An 18,616-nucleotide genomic window follows, 5' to 3' on the forward strand; every position below is an offset into this window, starting at 1 on the left:
AGGAGCTAGGCACATTCCTCAGCCCCGGGCTCAAAACTCCCTGAGCCTAGCACAGACACATCCCATCCTCCCATCCCACCACCATATATCTCTCAAACTCCCTGAGCCCAGTATAAACACCACCTAGAAAGTCTCCGATAAGGAGACAGCCGTTCAAGGTTACTGAAAGCGCAGGAGCCAAAAGAATTTCTTTGTTCCCCTGCAACTTTCAGGCTATAAAAAGCAAATGCTCGCATTGTTCGAGGCCCTCTTGTATATTGTGTAAAGGAAGGACCGAGTTCGAACTTGTAGTAAAGATCCTTGCCGCTTGGCTTTGACTCTGGACTCTGGTGGTCTTCTTTAAAGAACAAACAGTCTAGGCATAACACTGGCTTATACATACAGTGGGGTTGGTATAGTGTAAGGAAGGGTTATAAACCACAAAGTGACTGAGATAGGTCTCAATCTAACAGAAGTTTATTTAGTCAAGGTTGAAGATGCACTAGGGGAAAAAATATAAGCCACAGGAGCATCTCTGACCTGTGCTTTTGCCTAAAGGGTTTTAGGAACTTCAGTATTTAAAGGGGAAAGGGCAAGCAGGAAGGTAAAAATGGGAGAGTAGGACATGAGGCAGATGGTTATGCTCTTGTGAGGTTCTAATTAGCCTCAGTAAATCTACATCTTACACAAGATAAAGTAAACATGTGGAAAAGCAAGTAGAGGAAATGAGGTGATGCCACAGGATTATGAATTATAGCTGTTTGGAAATAAATAGAAAGCAGTTTTTTTTTTGTTTATTTTTATTTTTTATTTTTTATTTTTTTTTTTACCGTGGGTCAGTTCCCAAGCTTAACTTTCCCTTTGGAATAGTGAGGTTTGGGTCCTGAGAGTCTATTTTCTTTCACAGGGTTTAGGACAAGTATGCTGGCTGGTGATGGATGCTGGGGTTCTTCCATCCCCGGCTATTGTGGTTAGTGTTGTTATGAACATGGGTGCTCATTAACTATTTTTAAAGAAGCAAATCTCTTTACTTTTTCTTTATTCCAGTGCTTGTATGGTTTAATGTTTTTGCATTTAGATCTGTGATCCATTTGAGGTTTATTTTGAAGTATGGTGTGAGGAATGGATCCAATTATACCTTCCATCCCCTCCAAATATCTATCTAGTTGTTCTAATGCTATTTATTAAAAATCCATTGTTTCCCAGTGATTTGAGATGCCACCTTTTTCGTACACTAAAGTAGGTCTTTTTTTTGGAATTTCAGTTCTGTCTTTTTGGCCTGGCAGTCTTTTTTTTTTTCTTGGGATGGGGTCTTGCTCTGTCGCTCAGGCTGTAGTGCATGGTTCACTGCAGCCTCAACCTCCTGGGTTCAAGTAATCCTTCCACTTTAGCCTCCCAAGTAGCTGGGACTACAGGCACTTGCCACTATGCCTGGCTAATTTTAAAATTTTGTGTAGAGACAGTGTTTCCCTATGTTTCCCAGACCTAATCCCCAATGTGATGGCATTAGGTGGGGCCTTTGGGATGTAATTACGTCGTAAGAGCTGAGCTCTTTGAATGGGTCTAGGTCCTTTGTAAAAGAGACATCAGAGAATTCCTTTGCCCCTTTACCATATGAGGACACAGGGAGACAATGATTGTCTGTGAACCAGAAAATGGGCCCTTATTAGACACTGAATCAGCTAGTGACTTGATCTTAGACTTCTTAGCCTCTAAACCTGTGAGAAATAAATTTGTTATTTATAAGCCACCCAATTTGTGCTATTTTGTTGTAGCAATCCAAACAAACTAAGTACTGAATGACGTTTAATGAACAAATGAGGAATTGGTTATTTATACTCTGGGGACGTTTATTAAGGCTCTGGCAACCCTGTGGAGCTGGTCTGTGTCCCCGAGAAGAAGAGTCAGTCACAAGGGGATCTCCATCTGATCCAGCTGTTTGAAGCTTCTCATTGTTCTCCTTATCCAGGGCAGGAAACTTGAGATCCTGGTGAAGACTCCTGGAGGAATCCCTGACGATCTTCCATAGGAGACGATGCCGTGGGCCACATTGTTACACAGCAGGGGGCCTCCGGAGTCCCCCTGTAGGTAGAGAGGGGAAGGGAGACTGAGACAGGCCTCCTTGCTCCTGCTGCCCTGAGCTCCGGGCTCTCAGAGAAGGCAGGGGTGGGTGGGCCCCTTCAACTACTGGGTGCATGTGAGATGGAAGATTGGTGGGGTGCAGAGCCAAGCCTCTGGACCCTTTTGGTCGCTGGACTTCAGCTCCGCCTGAGTTACTGTCTCCAGCCCAATCCGAGTCAAGTTACCTCCCCCTTCTCCAGGAGAATGTTGCCTATGTATATGTTGTGAGTCTTCCTCCTATTCCCCCAGAGACCAGGTTGATGGGGAAATCAGTCCCCAGCTCACCCTGATCTGGCCCCCAGGCTGAGGCTGTGGGGATGGAATCTGTTTGCACTGCCCTGGCTCTGCATGGGCCCCTCTATCCCGGGGTGTGTTGGCCAAAGCCCATGCGTTACCTTGAAGGCAGACTTCCGTTCCCGCTGGTCCCCTACACAAATCTGCCTTCCGCCGTCGTAGAAAGGGAAGAGGCGGAGGCACTCCCTATCCCTCTGCACTCTCAGCTGCACCTCTCGGAGTGTGTCTGTTCTCCTCGTCTGGCTGACCAAGCCCCAGCCAGCCACAGTGCACTGCGTCCCGGGTCTCAGTCTCTCCTGGGTGCTAGGCAGAGCCACTGGTCTCACATTTCGATTCCGTCTGACTCTTCGGTTCAGCTGGAGGAAGAATGTAGGCATTCCCGCTCAGCTGGGGCCTCCAGCCAAGGCTCAGGGGTCGCTGGTGCAGTACACGCCCCATATCCTCCCCGCTACCCTGAAGCCTTGCCCTCACTTCCTCCTCCATTGTTCCTGGACACACTAGGAAGGAGCCAGAGAGCCAGGTAGGTGGTACCTGCAATAACATGATGTCATTATGGATGGTGTCCTGATCATATCGAGGGTGGCGGATGGCTCTGCGCGCAGTGATATGTTGCTGGGTGTTTTCCCGTCTCCGGATATTGTGGGCGCCCAGGGTGACATTTATAGAGCTGCAAAAGCAAGAGGTAGGTCTGGGCTGCAGGAGCTATGGTCCACCAGCTCTGCAGGGTAGGCGGACAGCACCAGGAGGGCAAGACTGCAGCTAACCAGAATCGAGGGGATGGGAGGGCCCAGGGGCTCAGCTGTATCCTCTTTCTCAGCACCTCTGAGCTAGGGATGACAGAGTGGTAGTTGCCTTCAGGTTTGCTGCACCGGATTAAATTGATAAATAGCCTGAGTTTATATTTTGAGCCCCAATATGTGTCTTCCATCTCTTCCTCTTGCTCTTTTTGATCATATCCTCCTTTCCTCCTCGTTTGCACTGGCCTGTTCCCTCCCACAAAGACTCACTTGGTCCCTCTTTCACCCTTTGGTTGCTACAACCCTTCTTTCAGATGGATGCTCTGAAGAGCTCCCCAGGGCTGTGTTCCTGGCTGCCCAGGAAGCTACTTAACTCCTCACCTTCCCCAGCAGTGAGCTGCTGTCAGCACAAAGTTGTCTCGCACCAGGAACCCTCCGCAGCTGTTCCGACCTCTTGGAGACTCGATCTGAAGATACGCCATGTAGGGGCGGGAGTGGGGCCTGGTCTCCCGGCCTCCGATGATCTCCCCTGGAAGGAAGCATTTGGCACTTAACTCTATGCTTGCTGAACTTGCAGTGTGGGTACCAGATTGGTGGCTCCAGAAAGGCTGGAAGATAGAGATGGCAGGAGAGAAGGTGCAGGAGAGGGAGGAGATGGTGCTGAGGGTTGGAGTCTATGGGGCACCAGATTGGGAGGGGGCTCCTGGGTTCTACAGGAAACACTGCTGTCTTGAAAGGAGCTCTTTTCCCCACCCTAGGCCTCAGCTCCCTTCTCCTCTCCAAAAGAGGGAGAACAACCCTTGTTCCAGGCAAGGCCAGCTTCAGCCTCAGGTATTGAGGAGATGCTTTGCTGTAAATACAGGATTGTTCCTGAAGTTCCCTTATACTTTCATCCTGGTGGAGCTTCCCGGAGCCCTCTGAGTCCAATTCAAGACCAGGTGGGACTGGTGTTTAAAAATCTAGACATGAGCTGATGGTACTGTTACTGCTGTATTCTTACCTCCTAGGTAAACTCTGACACATGCTGCCGAATTATTTATACAAAGCAAGTTTTTATAGCACTTACAGTGTGCGGGCAATTCCAAGACATTTAAGTACTCTAACTTATTTAACTCTCATGGCAACTCCGCAAAGTCGGTATTAATATTATTCTCATTTTATAGATGAGGAAACTGAGGAAATACGAATTCAAATAACTTGCTCAACAGTACGGAATTGGGATATACAAGGCAATTTGGCTCAAGAATCTATGGGATGATGTCAGGCCTCTGCGGGTGGTGGTGGTCACTCACCTGCCTTGGCCCCAGTGGGTAGGAGAAAGGCCAGCAGAAGCAGGAGTGGCTGCATCTTTCCTGAAAGGCTGCCCAGTCAGTTGCTGCTGTGCTTCCTTCTGCTAGACTTTAAGGCCCTGAGAGAGGAAGGAAGGGGTGGGGATAGGGGATTGAGAATTCACAGTCCCATTCTCCTGCTACCACGATAGGTTTCATCACCCAAGGCTGCTCAGGAGGTTTGCCCGCAAACTGCCGGAGATCTGGGTGAGAGGGTGTAATCCAAGCCAACATGGCGAGCTCTTGTGCAGCTGTTGAGTCAGTGCTGAGAACAGAAATAGGAAGCCAGCACAACAAGGAAGGGGCTTTGGGCATTGTGTCCAGAACCCTCAATCCATCAAATTCCAGAATACTCCAGCAAAGCAAGAAAGCTGGCAGCTGCCCAATTCCTGTTTTCCATTCCTCTGGATTTAGAGCATCAGTCCTTTTGAATTTCTGGGTTTCTCTTAATGAATGCAAGTTCCCTGGATTGCTTATCTGTATATACTTAATAAGTCTGGGACAAGGATGAATGAAAGGGTGTGGTGTGGTGAGGGATGTGGGTAAGAACACCAGGAAAAAGTTGAAGAGGGCAGAAGAGGAAAGGGTAAGCCTGCCTGCTTTCACTGTTTGGCCCAAGACCACCCTGCTGAGACCCCTGTTGCTCCAATTTCTTTCTAGAAGTTGTCAAGTCAGATTGCATAGGCACTCTGCTGAGTAGGTGAAGCGTGCTGCTGGAGAAAGAAAAGGAAGAACAAGGCTCTGACACTCACAATTACTTTCTCAGGTCACTGGAGGCCTCAGTGAAAGTTATGACGCAATTGAAGACTTCTACTTGCCTGCTTCCTACCCAAGGTTAAAGTCTTTATGTTCCAGAATGGCTCCTTGCTTGCAGTAAAGGTTTAGTGACTTGATTTTATTGGGAGCTGTCATATCCTAGCTGGAAAATATCTAAGATCCCATTTCATTGGTGACATTAGAGGCCCATCAACCTAATCCCAGGAGCAAAAGCTTCTGAGAAGGAGGTACATTCATTGCCGTGCTACCTATAAGGGAACCAGAGCCACATACTCAACAATGGGAGAAAAGAACAGCAAATTACTGCAGAGTAACACAGTGGATTATTAAAAACACTTAAAAATATTTAGAAGATTCTGTGTATGCACAGAAAACCATTACAATCCAGTCTAATTTTTGCAGAAATAGCAGAATTGAAGACTAATACAATTCCCAATCTCTTTTTTCTGTCTTTTATTTTTAAAATCTTTTACTTATGTATTTATTTTTAACTTTTATTTTAGGTTTGGGGGTACCTCTGAAGGTTTGTTACATAGGTAAACACACGTTATGGAGGTTTGTTGTACATATTTATCACCCAGATATTAAGACCAGCACTCAATAGTTATCTTTTCCACTCCTCTCACTCTTCTTACCCCACTGTCTGTTTTCTTCTTTGTGTTCATAAGTTCTTATCATTTAGCTCCCACGTATAAGTGAGAACATGTACTCTTTGGTTTCCTGTGTTAGTTTGCTAAGGATAATAGCCTCCAGTTCCATCCATGTCTCTGCAAAGGTCATGAGTCCATTCTTTTTTATGACTGCATACGTATATGTACCATGATGTATATGTACCACATTTTCTTTAGTCTATTGATGGGCAGTTAGATTGTTCCCATGTCTTTGCTATTGTGAATAGTGCTGCAGTGAACATCTGTGTGCATGTGTCTTTATGGTAGAATGATTTATATTTCTCTGGGCAAATATCCAGTAATGGGATTGCTGGGTCGAATGGTAGTTCTGTTTTTAGCTCTTTGAAGAATCACCATACTGCTTTCCGCAACGGTTTAACTGCTCCCACCAACAGTGTGTAAATGTTCTCTTTTGTCTGCAACTTTGCCAGCATCTGTTATTTTTTGACTTTTTAGTAATAGCCATTCTAATTGGTGTGAGATACAATTCCCAGGCTTTATGGAGTATAATAGGCCCTCTTGAAAATCTCATGAATGTTAGCGTTCCTTTCCTTATACATAAATATATAATTTTTTCACTTATTTTTAGAGCTGCACAGAGTTTAACCTCTTCTCTTGTATAGGCTCTATCAAATCTCTTTATGCATCTGAAAAGTAACGTGAAGAAGAAGGGAACAAAGAGAGAATAGTATAGCACCTTTATTAGTGCCTTAGCATTTGGCATAATTTAATTCATTAAAATTTTTCAACGTTTTGTTTTGTTTTAAAATGTTAGTTTAACTTAAAAATAGAAGAACGGGATAAAGAAAAACCTGCACATATGAAAAAAGAGGAGTAAAATATATGCATTCGGTCATGTAATAAATATTGATTAGGAAATTTCATTAATAGTGACTTAGAATTTCGTGCAATCTTCTTGTTAAAAGGAATCAAAGTTGTTTAAGATATCTAAAAACTTTACAAACCTCGAAGAACTACCAGCCTTGAAGTGACTATCAGATCAGGTTGAAGGAATAATGAGAGTCTAGTTAGGAAGCTACTGTTGTTCCAAGGGAATGTGCTGAATCCACAAAGTTTCAACTTTTTTTTTGATGGTCACATTAAGGAGTAACCTATAGAAAATATTTAAAGAATGCTATATGGTTTCTTCTGAAGAATGGATGCTACCCTTCCCTTTATGGGACTGGCATAACCTCCATGCCAAACCCAATAAAGACAATATAGAAATGAAACATTATAGCTCAATATAACTTTCGAATATTGATGCAAACCAAATCAATCAATAAGCAAATAGATATTAATATATCATAAGTAACTTGGGTTTATCCTAGGAACACATAGATGACTTTTCGTTTGAAAAGCAAAATTGCTGTAACACATCATATGAACTGATTAAAGAAGAAACATCATGTGATTATTTAAGTGAAACAACGAAGTCCTCAAACATTTTCTAAAATTTACCCTTATTTACTTAAAAATATTCTTAGCAGACTAGGAATAAAAAGAAATGTCTTTAATCTGATAGAAGTTATCCACAAAATTCCCATAGCAATCATTATACTTAATGGAAAAGTGTTAAAACCTTTTTTTGAGAGCAAAACATTACAAGAATGCCGGAATACAAATTATTATCAGTTCTGTTCAACAGTACACTAGCGGTTTCAGCCAGTGCAGTTAGGTAGGAAATGGAAATGAAAGGTATAAAGACAGAAAAAAGAGAAAACAAAATTGTAACGATATGAGGAAATGGTAGTATACGTAGACAATCCAAAAGCATCTACAGGTAAATTACCATAATAATAGTTTTACAGATTTGCTAGAAAAAATCAATTTAAAACAATCATATTTCTACATGTACTGCAACACTGTTAGAAAGAAATTTTTAGAAAGTAATACTTAAATGGCATGGAAATGATCAAATAACTAAATATAAATCTAAAAGAATATGTGAAAGACCTCTTTAGTGAAATTTGTAAAACTGAATGAAGAGACATTCAAGAAGACCTAAATGTGGAGAGATCCCATGTTCATAGATTGGAAGAAGACTAAATACTGTAAAAATGTGAGCTCTCCCAAAATTGATCTATATAGATTCATTGCAATGAGAGGGATTTTATAGAACTTAACTGATTGTAAGTATATTTGGAAAACAAATGGCTAATGATAGCCAGGACACCACTAAAGAATGAGAATAAGATGGAAGACTTGTTTTAGCGAAGAAAGCCATGGGAATGAAGATAGTGTGGTACTGATGAGGCATAGAAACATAGACTAATGGACCAGAAGTAAGGACTCCACATGCATGTGGACACTGACATACACATGGATGGATTGATTTATGATGGATGTTGCACCTTTCATCATAATAGGGAAAAGACTGTTTTCCGTTTTTCTCCCCAGTAAATGGTACTGGGATAATAAAGTGCCTTTATGGTGTCCTATAGAGACTCATATTTTCTATGTGGAAAAATAAAACTTGACCTTCTTCTCCCAAAATATCAAAAAACCTATTCTAGGTAGATTATGGATCCAAGTAGGAATAATGATTTGAATACATAATGGAAGAATATCTTCATGATAGGTAAAGATTTTAGTACTGTATATAAAGTACTAATAATGAAGAAAAGGACTGACGAATTTGACACATCAAAATTGATTGAAACAAAAGACAATTCATAGAGTAGGCAAAGATGCTTGAAATACACATGACCAGCAAAGGGCTTATATTCAAATTATATAAAGAACTTGTAAAAATCTGGCCAGGTGCAGTGGCTCACCCATGCCCCAGCACCTTGGGAGACCAAGGCGGGCAGATCACTTGAGGTCAGGAGTTGGAGGCCAGCCTGAGCAACATGGTGAAAACCCGTCTCTACTAGGAATATACACAAAAAAATTAGCCAGGATGGTGGCACATACTTGTAACCTCAGCTACTCGGGAGGCTGAGGTGGGAGAATTGCTTGGGGAACTGGGGAGGCTGAGGTTGCTGTAAGCCGAGATTGCCTCACTGGGCAACAAAGCGAGGCTATCTCAAAACAAAACAAAACAAAACAAACTTGCAATGAAGAAGACAATTAACTTAATAAAACAGTAGCCAAAAGACTTGAAGAGTTTTATCTCAAAACAGGAAATCGAAGTGGTCAGTAAACATGAAAACGTGTTACCCTGACTAGATATTAGAGAAGCACTCATTTGAGCATAATGAAGGCCACGTATGGTGGCTTATGCCTGTAATCCCAGCACTTTGGGAGGCCAAGGTGGGGGGATCACTTGAGCCCAGGAGTTGGAGACTGGGTGTGATGGCATGTGCCTGTAGTCCCAGCTACTTGGAAGGCTGTAGTGGGAGTTGAGGCTGCAGTGAGCCATGATTGTGCCATTGCATTCCAGCCTGGGTGACAAGGCAAGACCCTGTCTCAAGGAAAGAAAAAAGAAAAAAGTGCAATACCAGTTACAGCTACCATGTTGGCTCTTTTCCCAATCCTAGGTATACACCCTAGAGAAACATTGGGTGCAAATTTCTACCACACACGTGTCCAAGAAGGTCATAGCAGCATGTTCATGATAGCCTCAAACTGGAAACACTTGGTCCACCAACAGCACCATGAATAATCAACTTGTAGTATATTCATATAATGGAATATTGCTTACCCATAAAAATAAAACTTCCTTCATGCAGCTATGCAAATGAATCTTACAAGCATAATGTTAAAAGAACCCAAGAAGACTATATAATTTTATTTATATAAAGTTCAAAACTAGGCAAAATGAAAGTATATTGGATAGCAATATATATATATATATGGGGTAAATGTATGATGAAAAGCAAGGAAATAGTTATCACCAAAGTCAGAAAAGTAGTTAACTCTGGAATTGGAGGGCAGAGAGGGCATTTTGAGTAGGAAGAGACATATAGCAGATTTCAGTAGTGTTGAACAAACCCAATTTCCTGACATAAAATGTAGTGTTTACCTTATAATTACTCTTTAAACTCTCAATTTATGTTTTATGAACTCTTGTGTGTACATTTTGTAATACATTTTAAAAAAAATCTGATTGCCAGAGGATGGGGATTAGAGAGAACATTCAGATAGAGAGGGGGAATATATGAGTAGAGTGGGGCACATACTTTTAATTTATTTTTTATTTTAATAAAAATTATAATATTTGAACAAAAAGACCAATATATTTCACAATATCTATAACTGGTTACATCTGCTTTTGACTGTTTTATTACATTTCCGTCAGTTATAATTTTTTTCTCCTCTGGGATGTTGGGACATTAATGTAGAGTGTTTTCCACCTCCTCCCTGGGCCCCATAAGCCACTGACAATGCAAATCCTCTGAGAAGGCAGTTGCCAGTTGTTGCTGGGTCAAATCCCCCTCCTTTCCTCTGATGCTACTCTAGTCAGTAACCAATTTACTTCCTCTTGGCTTTATAGGAGACCAGCATAGTACTGAATCGCTCCAGACCCTCAGGGCTACCTTAAAATCACTCTTAAAAGGACATTTTGGAAGCTCCTTGGGAAGTTCCCAATGATGAACTTGTGATTGCTTTATTAAGGGTCAGTGCTGAGAGAGGGGTGTGCCAGAGTTATTGTCTTCCAACCACAGTTGTCTTCAGGGAGCCAGATGATTTGTTGCCAAGAACTGGCCTGCGTTGGCATTCTTGTAGGAAAGAAAAGGTGACAAAGGAAAGAGTGAACCCCTCAGAGGGTCCTGAAATACATAATTTGCTGTAGCAAAATCACTGGGAGTTGCTTAAAATCTTCTCATCAGAGTAGTCAGAGGGAAACAGGCAAGCAGAAGCCCTGGCTATGGCAGAGAAAGATTTGAAAAAAGATTCAAGGTCCTTCATGTTTCCTGGCAGAAAGGCTTACTTCTAAGATTGAGCAGTGCCTCTGAGATCCTGGGTAGATGTGAGAAAGACGTAAAGGTGATGTGTGTGTGTATGTTTGTGTATGTGTATATATATGTGTGTGTGTGTATATATATATATGTAATTTTTTTCCTTATCGATTCATCCATTGGTGAATATTTAGCTTGATTACATATCTTTGCTATTGTGGGTAGTGCTGCATAAACACGAAAGTGCAGGTATCCCTTTGATGTACTGATTTCCTTTCATTTGAATAAATACCCAGTAGTGGAAATGCTGGATCATGTGGTAGCTCTATTTATTTATTTATTTATTTTTTGGTGAAACCTCTATACTGTTTTCCATAATTGCTGTGCTAATTTATATTCTCACCAACAGTGGATAAGTTTCCTTTTCTCTGCATCCTCGCCAGCATTCCTTATATTTTGTCTTTTTGATAATAGCATTATAACTGAGGTCAGATGATATCTCATGGTGGTTTTGATTTGCATTTTCCTGGTAATGAATGAGGTTGAACACTTTTTCATATCTCTGTTGGCCATTTTCTTTTAAGAAATGTCTATTCTTATCCTTTGCCCTTTTTCATAGGATTATTATTATTATTATTTTGCTGTTGAATTTTTGAGTTCCTTGTGTATTCTGGATATTAGCTCCTTGCTGGATGAATGGTTTGCAAATATTTTCTCCCATTTTACAGGTTGTCTCTTTATTCTGTTGCTTCCTTTGCTGTGCAGAGCTTTTATTTTAATATAGTCTATTTTGTCTATGTTTGTTTTTGTTGTCTGTGATTTTGAGGTCTTAACCATGAAATCTTTGCCTGGATTGAAGTCCTAAAGCATTACTCCTATGTTTTTTTCTAGTAGTTTTATATTTTTGGGTCTTACATTTAAGGCTTTCATACATTTCGAGTTGGTTTTTGTATATGAAAAGAGATAGGGATCTAGTTTCATTCTTCTGCATATAGACAGCTGGTTTTGCCAGAATTATTCATTGAAGAGGGTGTCCTTTTCCCAATGTGTACTCTTGGCAACGGTAAAAAATCAGCTGGCTGTAAATACATGAATTTATTTCTGGGTTCTCTATTATGTTCCATTAGTTTAAATGTCTGTTTAAATGCCAGTGCCATGCTGATTTTGTTACTATAGCTTTGTAGTATATTTGAAGTCAAGTAGTGTGATGCCTCCAGCTTTGCTCTTTTTGCTTGGGATTGCTTTGGCTATTCGGGATCTTTTTTGGTTCCATATAAATTTTAGGATTTTTTTCTACACCTGTGAAGAATGTCATTGACATTTTGATAGGAATTGCATGGAATTCATAGGGATTGCTTTGGGTAATATGGTTATTGTTCACAATATTAATTCTTCTTTTTCCTGAGCATGAGATATCTTTTCATTTTATTTTATTTTATTTTATTTTATTTTTTATTTTTCCATAAGTTATTGGGGTACTGGTGGTATTTGGTTACATGAGTAATTTCTCTAGTGGTGATTTGTGAGATTCTGGTGCACTCTTCACCTGAGCAGTATACACTACACCATATTTGTTGTGTTTTATCCCTTGTCCTCCTCCCACTTTTCCTCCCAAGTCCCCAAAGTCCATTGTATCATTCTTATACCTTTGCATCCTCATAGCTTAGCTCCTGCATATCAGTGAGACCATACAATGTTTGGTTTTCCATTCCTGAGTTACTTCACTTAGAATAATAGTCTTCAATCTCATCCAGGTCACTGTGAATGCCATTAATTAATTCCTTTTTATGGCTAAGTAGTATTCCATTGTATAAATATACCAGTTTCTTTTTTTTTCTGAGGAAGGATTTTATTTCTTTTACAATTTTTTTTAGATATTATAAAATAGGAATAATCTGACTGTAATTAGTCTAATTACAGATTACTTATTTACATATCTGATTTTATATACTAAGCTGTGAGCTATTTATGGATACTTTTTTATCATACTTTAAGTTCTAGGGTACATGTGCACAATGTGCAGGTTTGTTCAATATGTATACATGTGCCTTGTTGCTGTGCTGCACCCATTAACTTGTCATTTACATTAGGTATATCTCCTAATGCTATCCCTCCCCCTACCCCCTCCCCACAATAGGACCCGTTGTGTGATGCTCCCCTTCCTGTGTCCAAGTGATCTCATTGTTCAATTCCCACCTATGAGTGAGAACATGTGGTATTTGGTTTTCTGTTTTTGCTATAGTTTGCTGAGAATGATGGTTTCCAGCTACATCCATCTCCCTACACAGGACATGAACTCATCCTTTTTTATGGCTGCATAGTATTCCATGGTGTATATGTGCCACATTTTCTTAATCCAGTCTGTCACTGATGAACATTTGGGTTGATTCCAAGTCTTTGCTATTGTGAATAGTGCTGCAATAAACATACAGGTGCATGTGTCTTTATAGCAGCATGACTTATAATCCTTTGGGTATATACCCAGTAATGCGATGGCTGGGTCAAATGGTATTTCTAGTTCTAGATCCTTGAGGAATTGCCACACTGTTTTCCACAATCGTTGAACTAGTTTACAGTCCCACCAACAGTGTAAAAGTGTTCCTATTTCTCCATATCCTCTCCAGCACTTGTTGTTTCCTGATTTTTTAATGATTGCCATTCTAACAGGTGTGAGATGATATCTCATTGTGGTTTTGATTTGCATTTCTCTGATGGCAAGTGATGGTGAGCATTTTTTCATGTGCCTGTTGGCTGTATGAATGTCTTCTTTTGAGAAGTGTCTGTTCGTATCCTTTGCCCATTTTTTGATAGGGTTGTTTTTCTGTTGTAAATTTGACTGAGTTCTTTATAGGTTCTGGATATGAGCCCTTTGTCAGATGAGTAGATTGCAAAAATTTTCTCCCATTCTGTAGGTTGCCTGTTCACTCTCATGGTAGTTTCTTTTGCTGTGCAGAAGCTCTTTAGTTTAATTAGATCCCATTTGTCAATTTTGGCTTTTGTTGCTGTTGCTTTTGGTGTTTTAGAGATGAAGTCCTTGCCCATGCCTATGTCCTGAATGGTATTACCTAGGTTTTCTTCTAGGGTTTTTATGGTTTTAGGTCTAACATTTAAGTCTCTAATCCATCTTGAATCAATTTTCATATAAGGAGTAAGGAAAGGATCCGGTTTCAGCTTTCTGCTTATGGCTAGTCAATTTTCCCAGCACCATTTATTAAATAGGGAATCCTTTCCCCATTTCTTGTTTTTGTCAGGTTTGTCAAAGATCAGAGAGCTGTAGATGTGTGGTATTATTTCTGAGGGCTCTGTTCTGTCCCATTGATCTATATCTCTGTTTTGGTACCAGTACCATGCTGTTTTGGTTCCTGTAGCCTTGTAGTATAGTTTGAAGTCAGGTAGCGTGATGCCTCCAGCTTTGTTCTTTTGGCTTAGGATAGTCTTGGCAATGCGGCCTCTTTTTTGGTTCCATATGAACTTTAAAGCAGTTTTTTTCCAATTCTGTGAAGACAGTCATTGGTAGCTTAATGGGGATGGCATTGAATCTATAAATTACCTTGGGCAGTATGACCATTTTCACAATATTGATTGTTATCCATGAGCATGGTATGTTCTTCCATTTGTTTGTGTCCTCTTTTATTTCACTGAGCAGTGGTTTGTAGTTCTCCTTGAAGAGGTCCTTTACATCCCTTGTAAGTTGGATTCCTAGGCATTTTATTCTCTTTGAAGCTATTGTGAATGGGAGTTCATTCATGATTTGGCTCTCTGTTTGTCTGTTATTGGTGTATAAGAATGCTTGTGATTTTTGCACGTTGATTTTGTATCCTGAGACTTTGCTGAAGTTGCTTATCTGCTTAAGGAGATTTTGGGCTGAGACAGTGGGGTTTTCTAAATATACAATCATGTCATCTGCAAACAGGGACAATTTGACTTCTTCTTTTCCTAACTGAATACCCTTTATTTCTTTTCTCTTGCTTGATTGCCCTAGCCAGAACTTCCAACACCATGTTGAATAGGAGTGGTGAGAGAGGGCATCCCTGTCTTGTGCCGGTTTTCAAAGGGAATGCTTCCTGTTTTTGCCCATTCAGTATGATATTGGCTGTGGGTTTGTCATAAATAGCTCTTATTATTTTGAGATGCGTTCCATCAATACTGAATTTATTGAGAGTTTTTAGCATGAAGGGTTGTTGAATTTTGTCAAAGGCCTTTTCTGCATCTATTGAGATAATCATGTGGTTTTTGTCTTTGGTTCTGTTTATATGCTGGATTACGTCTGTTGATTTGCGTATGTTGAACCAGCCTTGCATCCCAGGGATGAAGCCCACTTGATCATGGTGGATAAGCTTTTTGAGGTGCTGCTGGATTCAGTTTGCTAGTATTTTATTGAGGATTTTTGCATCGATGTTCATCGGGGATATTGGTCTAAAATTGTCTTTTTTTATTGTATCTCTGTCAGGCTTTGGTATCAGGATGATGTTGGCCTCATAAAATGAGTTAGGGAGGATTCCCTCTTTTTCTATTGATTGGAATAGTTTCAGAAAGAATGGTATCAACTCCTCCTTGTACCTCTGGTAGAATTTGGCTGTGAATCCATCTGATCCTGGACTTTTTTTGGTTGGTAGGCTATTAATTATTGCCTCAATTTCAGAACCTGCTATTGGTCTATTCAGGGATTCCACTTCTTCCTGGTTTAGTCTTGGGAGAGTGTAAGTGTCCAGGAAATTATCCATTTCTTCTAGGTTTTCTAGTTTATTTGCATAGAGGTGTTTATAGTATACTCTGATGGTGGTATGTATTTCTGTGGGGTCAGTGGCAATATCCCCTTTATCATTTTTTATTGCGTCTATTTGATTCTTCTCTCTTTTCTTCTTTATTAATCTTGCTAGTGATCTATCAATTTTGTTGATCTTTTCAAAAAACCAGCTCGTGGATTCATTGATTTTTTGGAGGGTTTTTTGTGTCTCTATCTCATTCAGTTCTGCGCTGATCTTAGTTATTTCTTGCCTTCTGCTAGCTTTGGAATGTGTTTGCTCTTGCTTCTCTAGTTCTTTTAATTGTGATGTTAGGGTGTCAATTTTAGATCTTTCCTGCTTTCTCTTGTGGGCATTTAGTGCTATAAATTTCCCTCTACACACTGCTTTAAATGTGTCCCAGAGATTTTGGTATATTGTATCTTTGTTCTCATTTGTTTCAAAGTACATCTTTATTTCTGCCTTCATTCCGTTATGTACCCAGTAGTCATTCAGGCGCAGGTTGTTCAGTTTCTATGTAGTTTAGCGGTTTTGATTGAGTTTCTTAGTCCTGAGTTCTAGTTTAATTGCACTGTGGTGAGAGACAGTTTGTTATAATTTCTGTTCCTTTATATTTGCTGAGGAGTGCTTTACTTCCAACTATGTGGTCAGTTTTGGAATAAGTGTGATGTGGTGCTGAGAAGAATGTATATTCTGTTGATTGGGGTGGAGAGTTCTGTAGATGTCTATGAGGTCCACTTGGTGCAGAGTTGATTTCAATTCCTGGATATCCTTGTTAACTTTCTGTCTCATTGATCTGTCTAATGTTGACAGTGGGGTGTTAAAGTCTCCCATTATTATTGTATGGGAATCTAAGTCTCTTTGTAAGTCTCTAAGGACTTGCTTTACGAATCTGGGTACTCCTGTATTGGGTGCATATATATTTAGGATAGTTAGCTCTTCCTGATGAATTGATTCCTTTACCGTTATGTAATGGCCTTGTTTGTCTCTTTTGATCTTTGATGGTTTAAAGTCTGTTTTATCAGAGACTAGGATTGCAACCCCTGCTTTTTTTTTGTTTTCTATTTGCTTGGTAGATCTTCCTCCATCCCTTTATTTTGAGCCTATGTGTGTCTCTGCATGTGAGATGGGTCTCCTGAATACAGCAAACTGATGTGTCTTGACTCTTTATCCAATTTGCCAGTCTATGTCTTTTAATTGGACCATTTAGTACATTTACATTTAAGGTTAATATTGTTATGTGTGAACTTGATCCTGTCATTAAGATATTAGCTGGTTATTTTGCTCACTAGTTGATGCAGTTTCTTCCTAGCATCGATGGACTTTACATTTTGGCATGTTTTTGCAATGGCTGGTACCTGTTGTTCCTTTTCATGTTTAGTGCTTCCTTCAGGATCTGTTGTTGGGCAGGCCTGGTGGTGAAAGGATCTCTAAGCATTTGCTTGTCTGTAAAGGATTTTATTTCTCCTTCACTTATGAAACTTAGTTTGGCTGGATATGAAATTCTGGGTTGAAAATTCTTTTCTTTATGAATGTTGAAATTGGCCCCCACTCTCTTCTGGCTTGTAGAGTTTCTGCCGAGAGATCTGCTGTTAGTCTGATGGGCTTCCCTTTGTGTGTAATCCGACCTTTCTCTCTAGTTGCTGTTAACATTTTTTTCTTCATTTCAACTTTGGTGAATCTGACAATTGTGTGTGTTGGAGTTGCTCTTCTCAAGGAGTATCTTTGTGGTGTTCTCTGTGTTTCCTGAATTTGGGTGTTGGCCTGCCTTGCTAGGTTGGGGAAGTTCTCCTGGATGATATCCTGCAGAGTGTTTTCCAATTTGGTTCCATTTTCTCCATCACTTTCAGTCACACCACTCAGATACAGATTTAGTCTTTTCACGTAATCCCATACTTCTTGGAGCCTTTGTTCATTTCTTTTTACTCTTTTTTCTCCACACTTCTCTTCTTGCTCCATTTTATTCAATTGATCTTCAATTGCTGATGCTCTTTCTTCCAGTTGGTCGAGTTGGTTACTGAAGCTTGTGCATTTATCACGTATTTCTCATGTTATGGTTTTCATCTCAATCAGTTCTTTTAAGGTCTTCTCTGCATTGATTATTCTAGTTATCCATTCATCCGTTCTTTTTTCAAGGTTTTTAGTTTCTTTGCGCTGGTTATGTAGTTCCTCCTTTAGCTCTGAGAAGTTTGATCGACTGAAGCCTTCTTCTCTCAACTCGTCAAAGTCATTCTCCGTCCAGCTTTGTTCCGGTGCTGGCGATGAGCTGCGTTCCTTTGGAGGGGGAGATGTGCTCTGATTTTTTGAATTTCTAGCTTTTCTGCCCTGCTTTTTCCCCATCTTTGTGGTTTTATCTGCCTTTGGTCTTTGGTGATGGTGACGTACTGATGGGGTTTTGGTGTGAGTGTCCTTTCTGTTTGTTAGTTTTCCTTCTAACAGTCAGGACCCTCAGCTGTAGGTCTGTTGGAGCTTGCTTGAGGTCCACTCCAGACCCTGTTTGCCTGGGTATCAGCAGCGGAAGCTGCAGAAGATAGAATATGGCTGCACAGCGAGTGTTGCTGTCTGATTCTTGCTCTGGAAGCTTCATCTCAGGCGTGTACCGCACTGTGTGAGATGTGAGGTGTCGTTCTGCACCTAGTGGGGGATGTCTCCCCATTAGGCTACTCAGGGGTCAGGGACCCACTTGAGCAAGCAGTCTGTCCGTTCTCAGATCTCAACCTCCATGCTGGGAGATCCACTGCTCTCTTCCAAGCTATCAGACAGGGGCATTTACCTCTGCCGAGGTAAATGAGACTCCCAGAGGAGGAGTCTACAGAGGCAGGCCGGCCTCCTTCAGCTGTGGTGGGCTCCACCAAATTCAAGCTTCCCGGGGACTTTATTTACCTACTTAAGCCTCAGCAATGGCAGACACCCCTCCCCCAGCCTTGCTGCTGCCTTGCAGTTAGATCTCAGACTGCTGTAGGTGCAATGAGGGAGGCTCTGTGGGCGTGGGACCCTCCTGTCCAGGTGTGGGATATAATCTCCTGGTGTGCCAGTTTGCTAAGACCCTTGGTGAAGCACAGTATTAGGGTGGGAGTTACCCGATTTTCCAGGTGTTGTGTGTCTCAGTTTTTCTTGGCT

At 40.8% G+C, this 18,616-nt stretch overlaps 1 protein-coding gene across 1 annotated transcript; it reads right to left on the reverse strand.

The window, feature by feature from the left end:
• Positions 1-1,804: 1,804 nt before the first annotated feature.
• CTSG (cathepsin G) lies at positions 1,805-4,515 on the reverse strand. The gene is made up of 5 exons (XM_025392292.1): positions 4,424-4,515; positions 3,513-3,660; positions 2,926-3,061; positions 2,496-2,750; positions 1,805-2,061 (listed from the first exon to the last, which is right to left on the reverse strand). The coding sequence occupies exons 1-5, from the start codon at positions 4,476-4,478 to the stop codon at positions 1,888-1,890; spliced, it is 768 nt and encodes a 255-aa protein (XP_025248077.1). The 5' UTR covers positions 4,479-4,515; the 3' UTR covers positions 1,805-1,887.
• Positions 4,516-18,616: the final 14,101 nt, after the last annotated feature.

The sequence above is a fragment of the Theropithecus gelada genome, chromosome 7b (genome assembly GCF_003255815.1).
Source record: "Theropithecus gelada isolate Dixy chromosome 7b, Tgel_1.0, whole genome shotgun sequence".
In the NCBI taxonomy this organism is placed as follows: domain Eukaryota; kingdom Metazoa; phylum Chordata; class Mammalia; order Primates; family Cercopithecidae; genus Theropithecus; species Theropithecus gelada.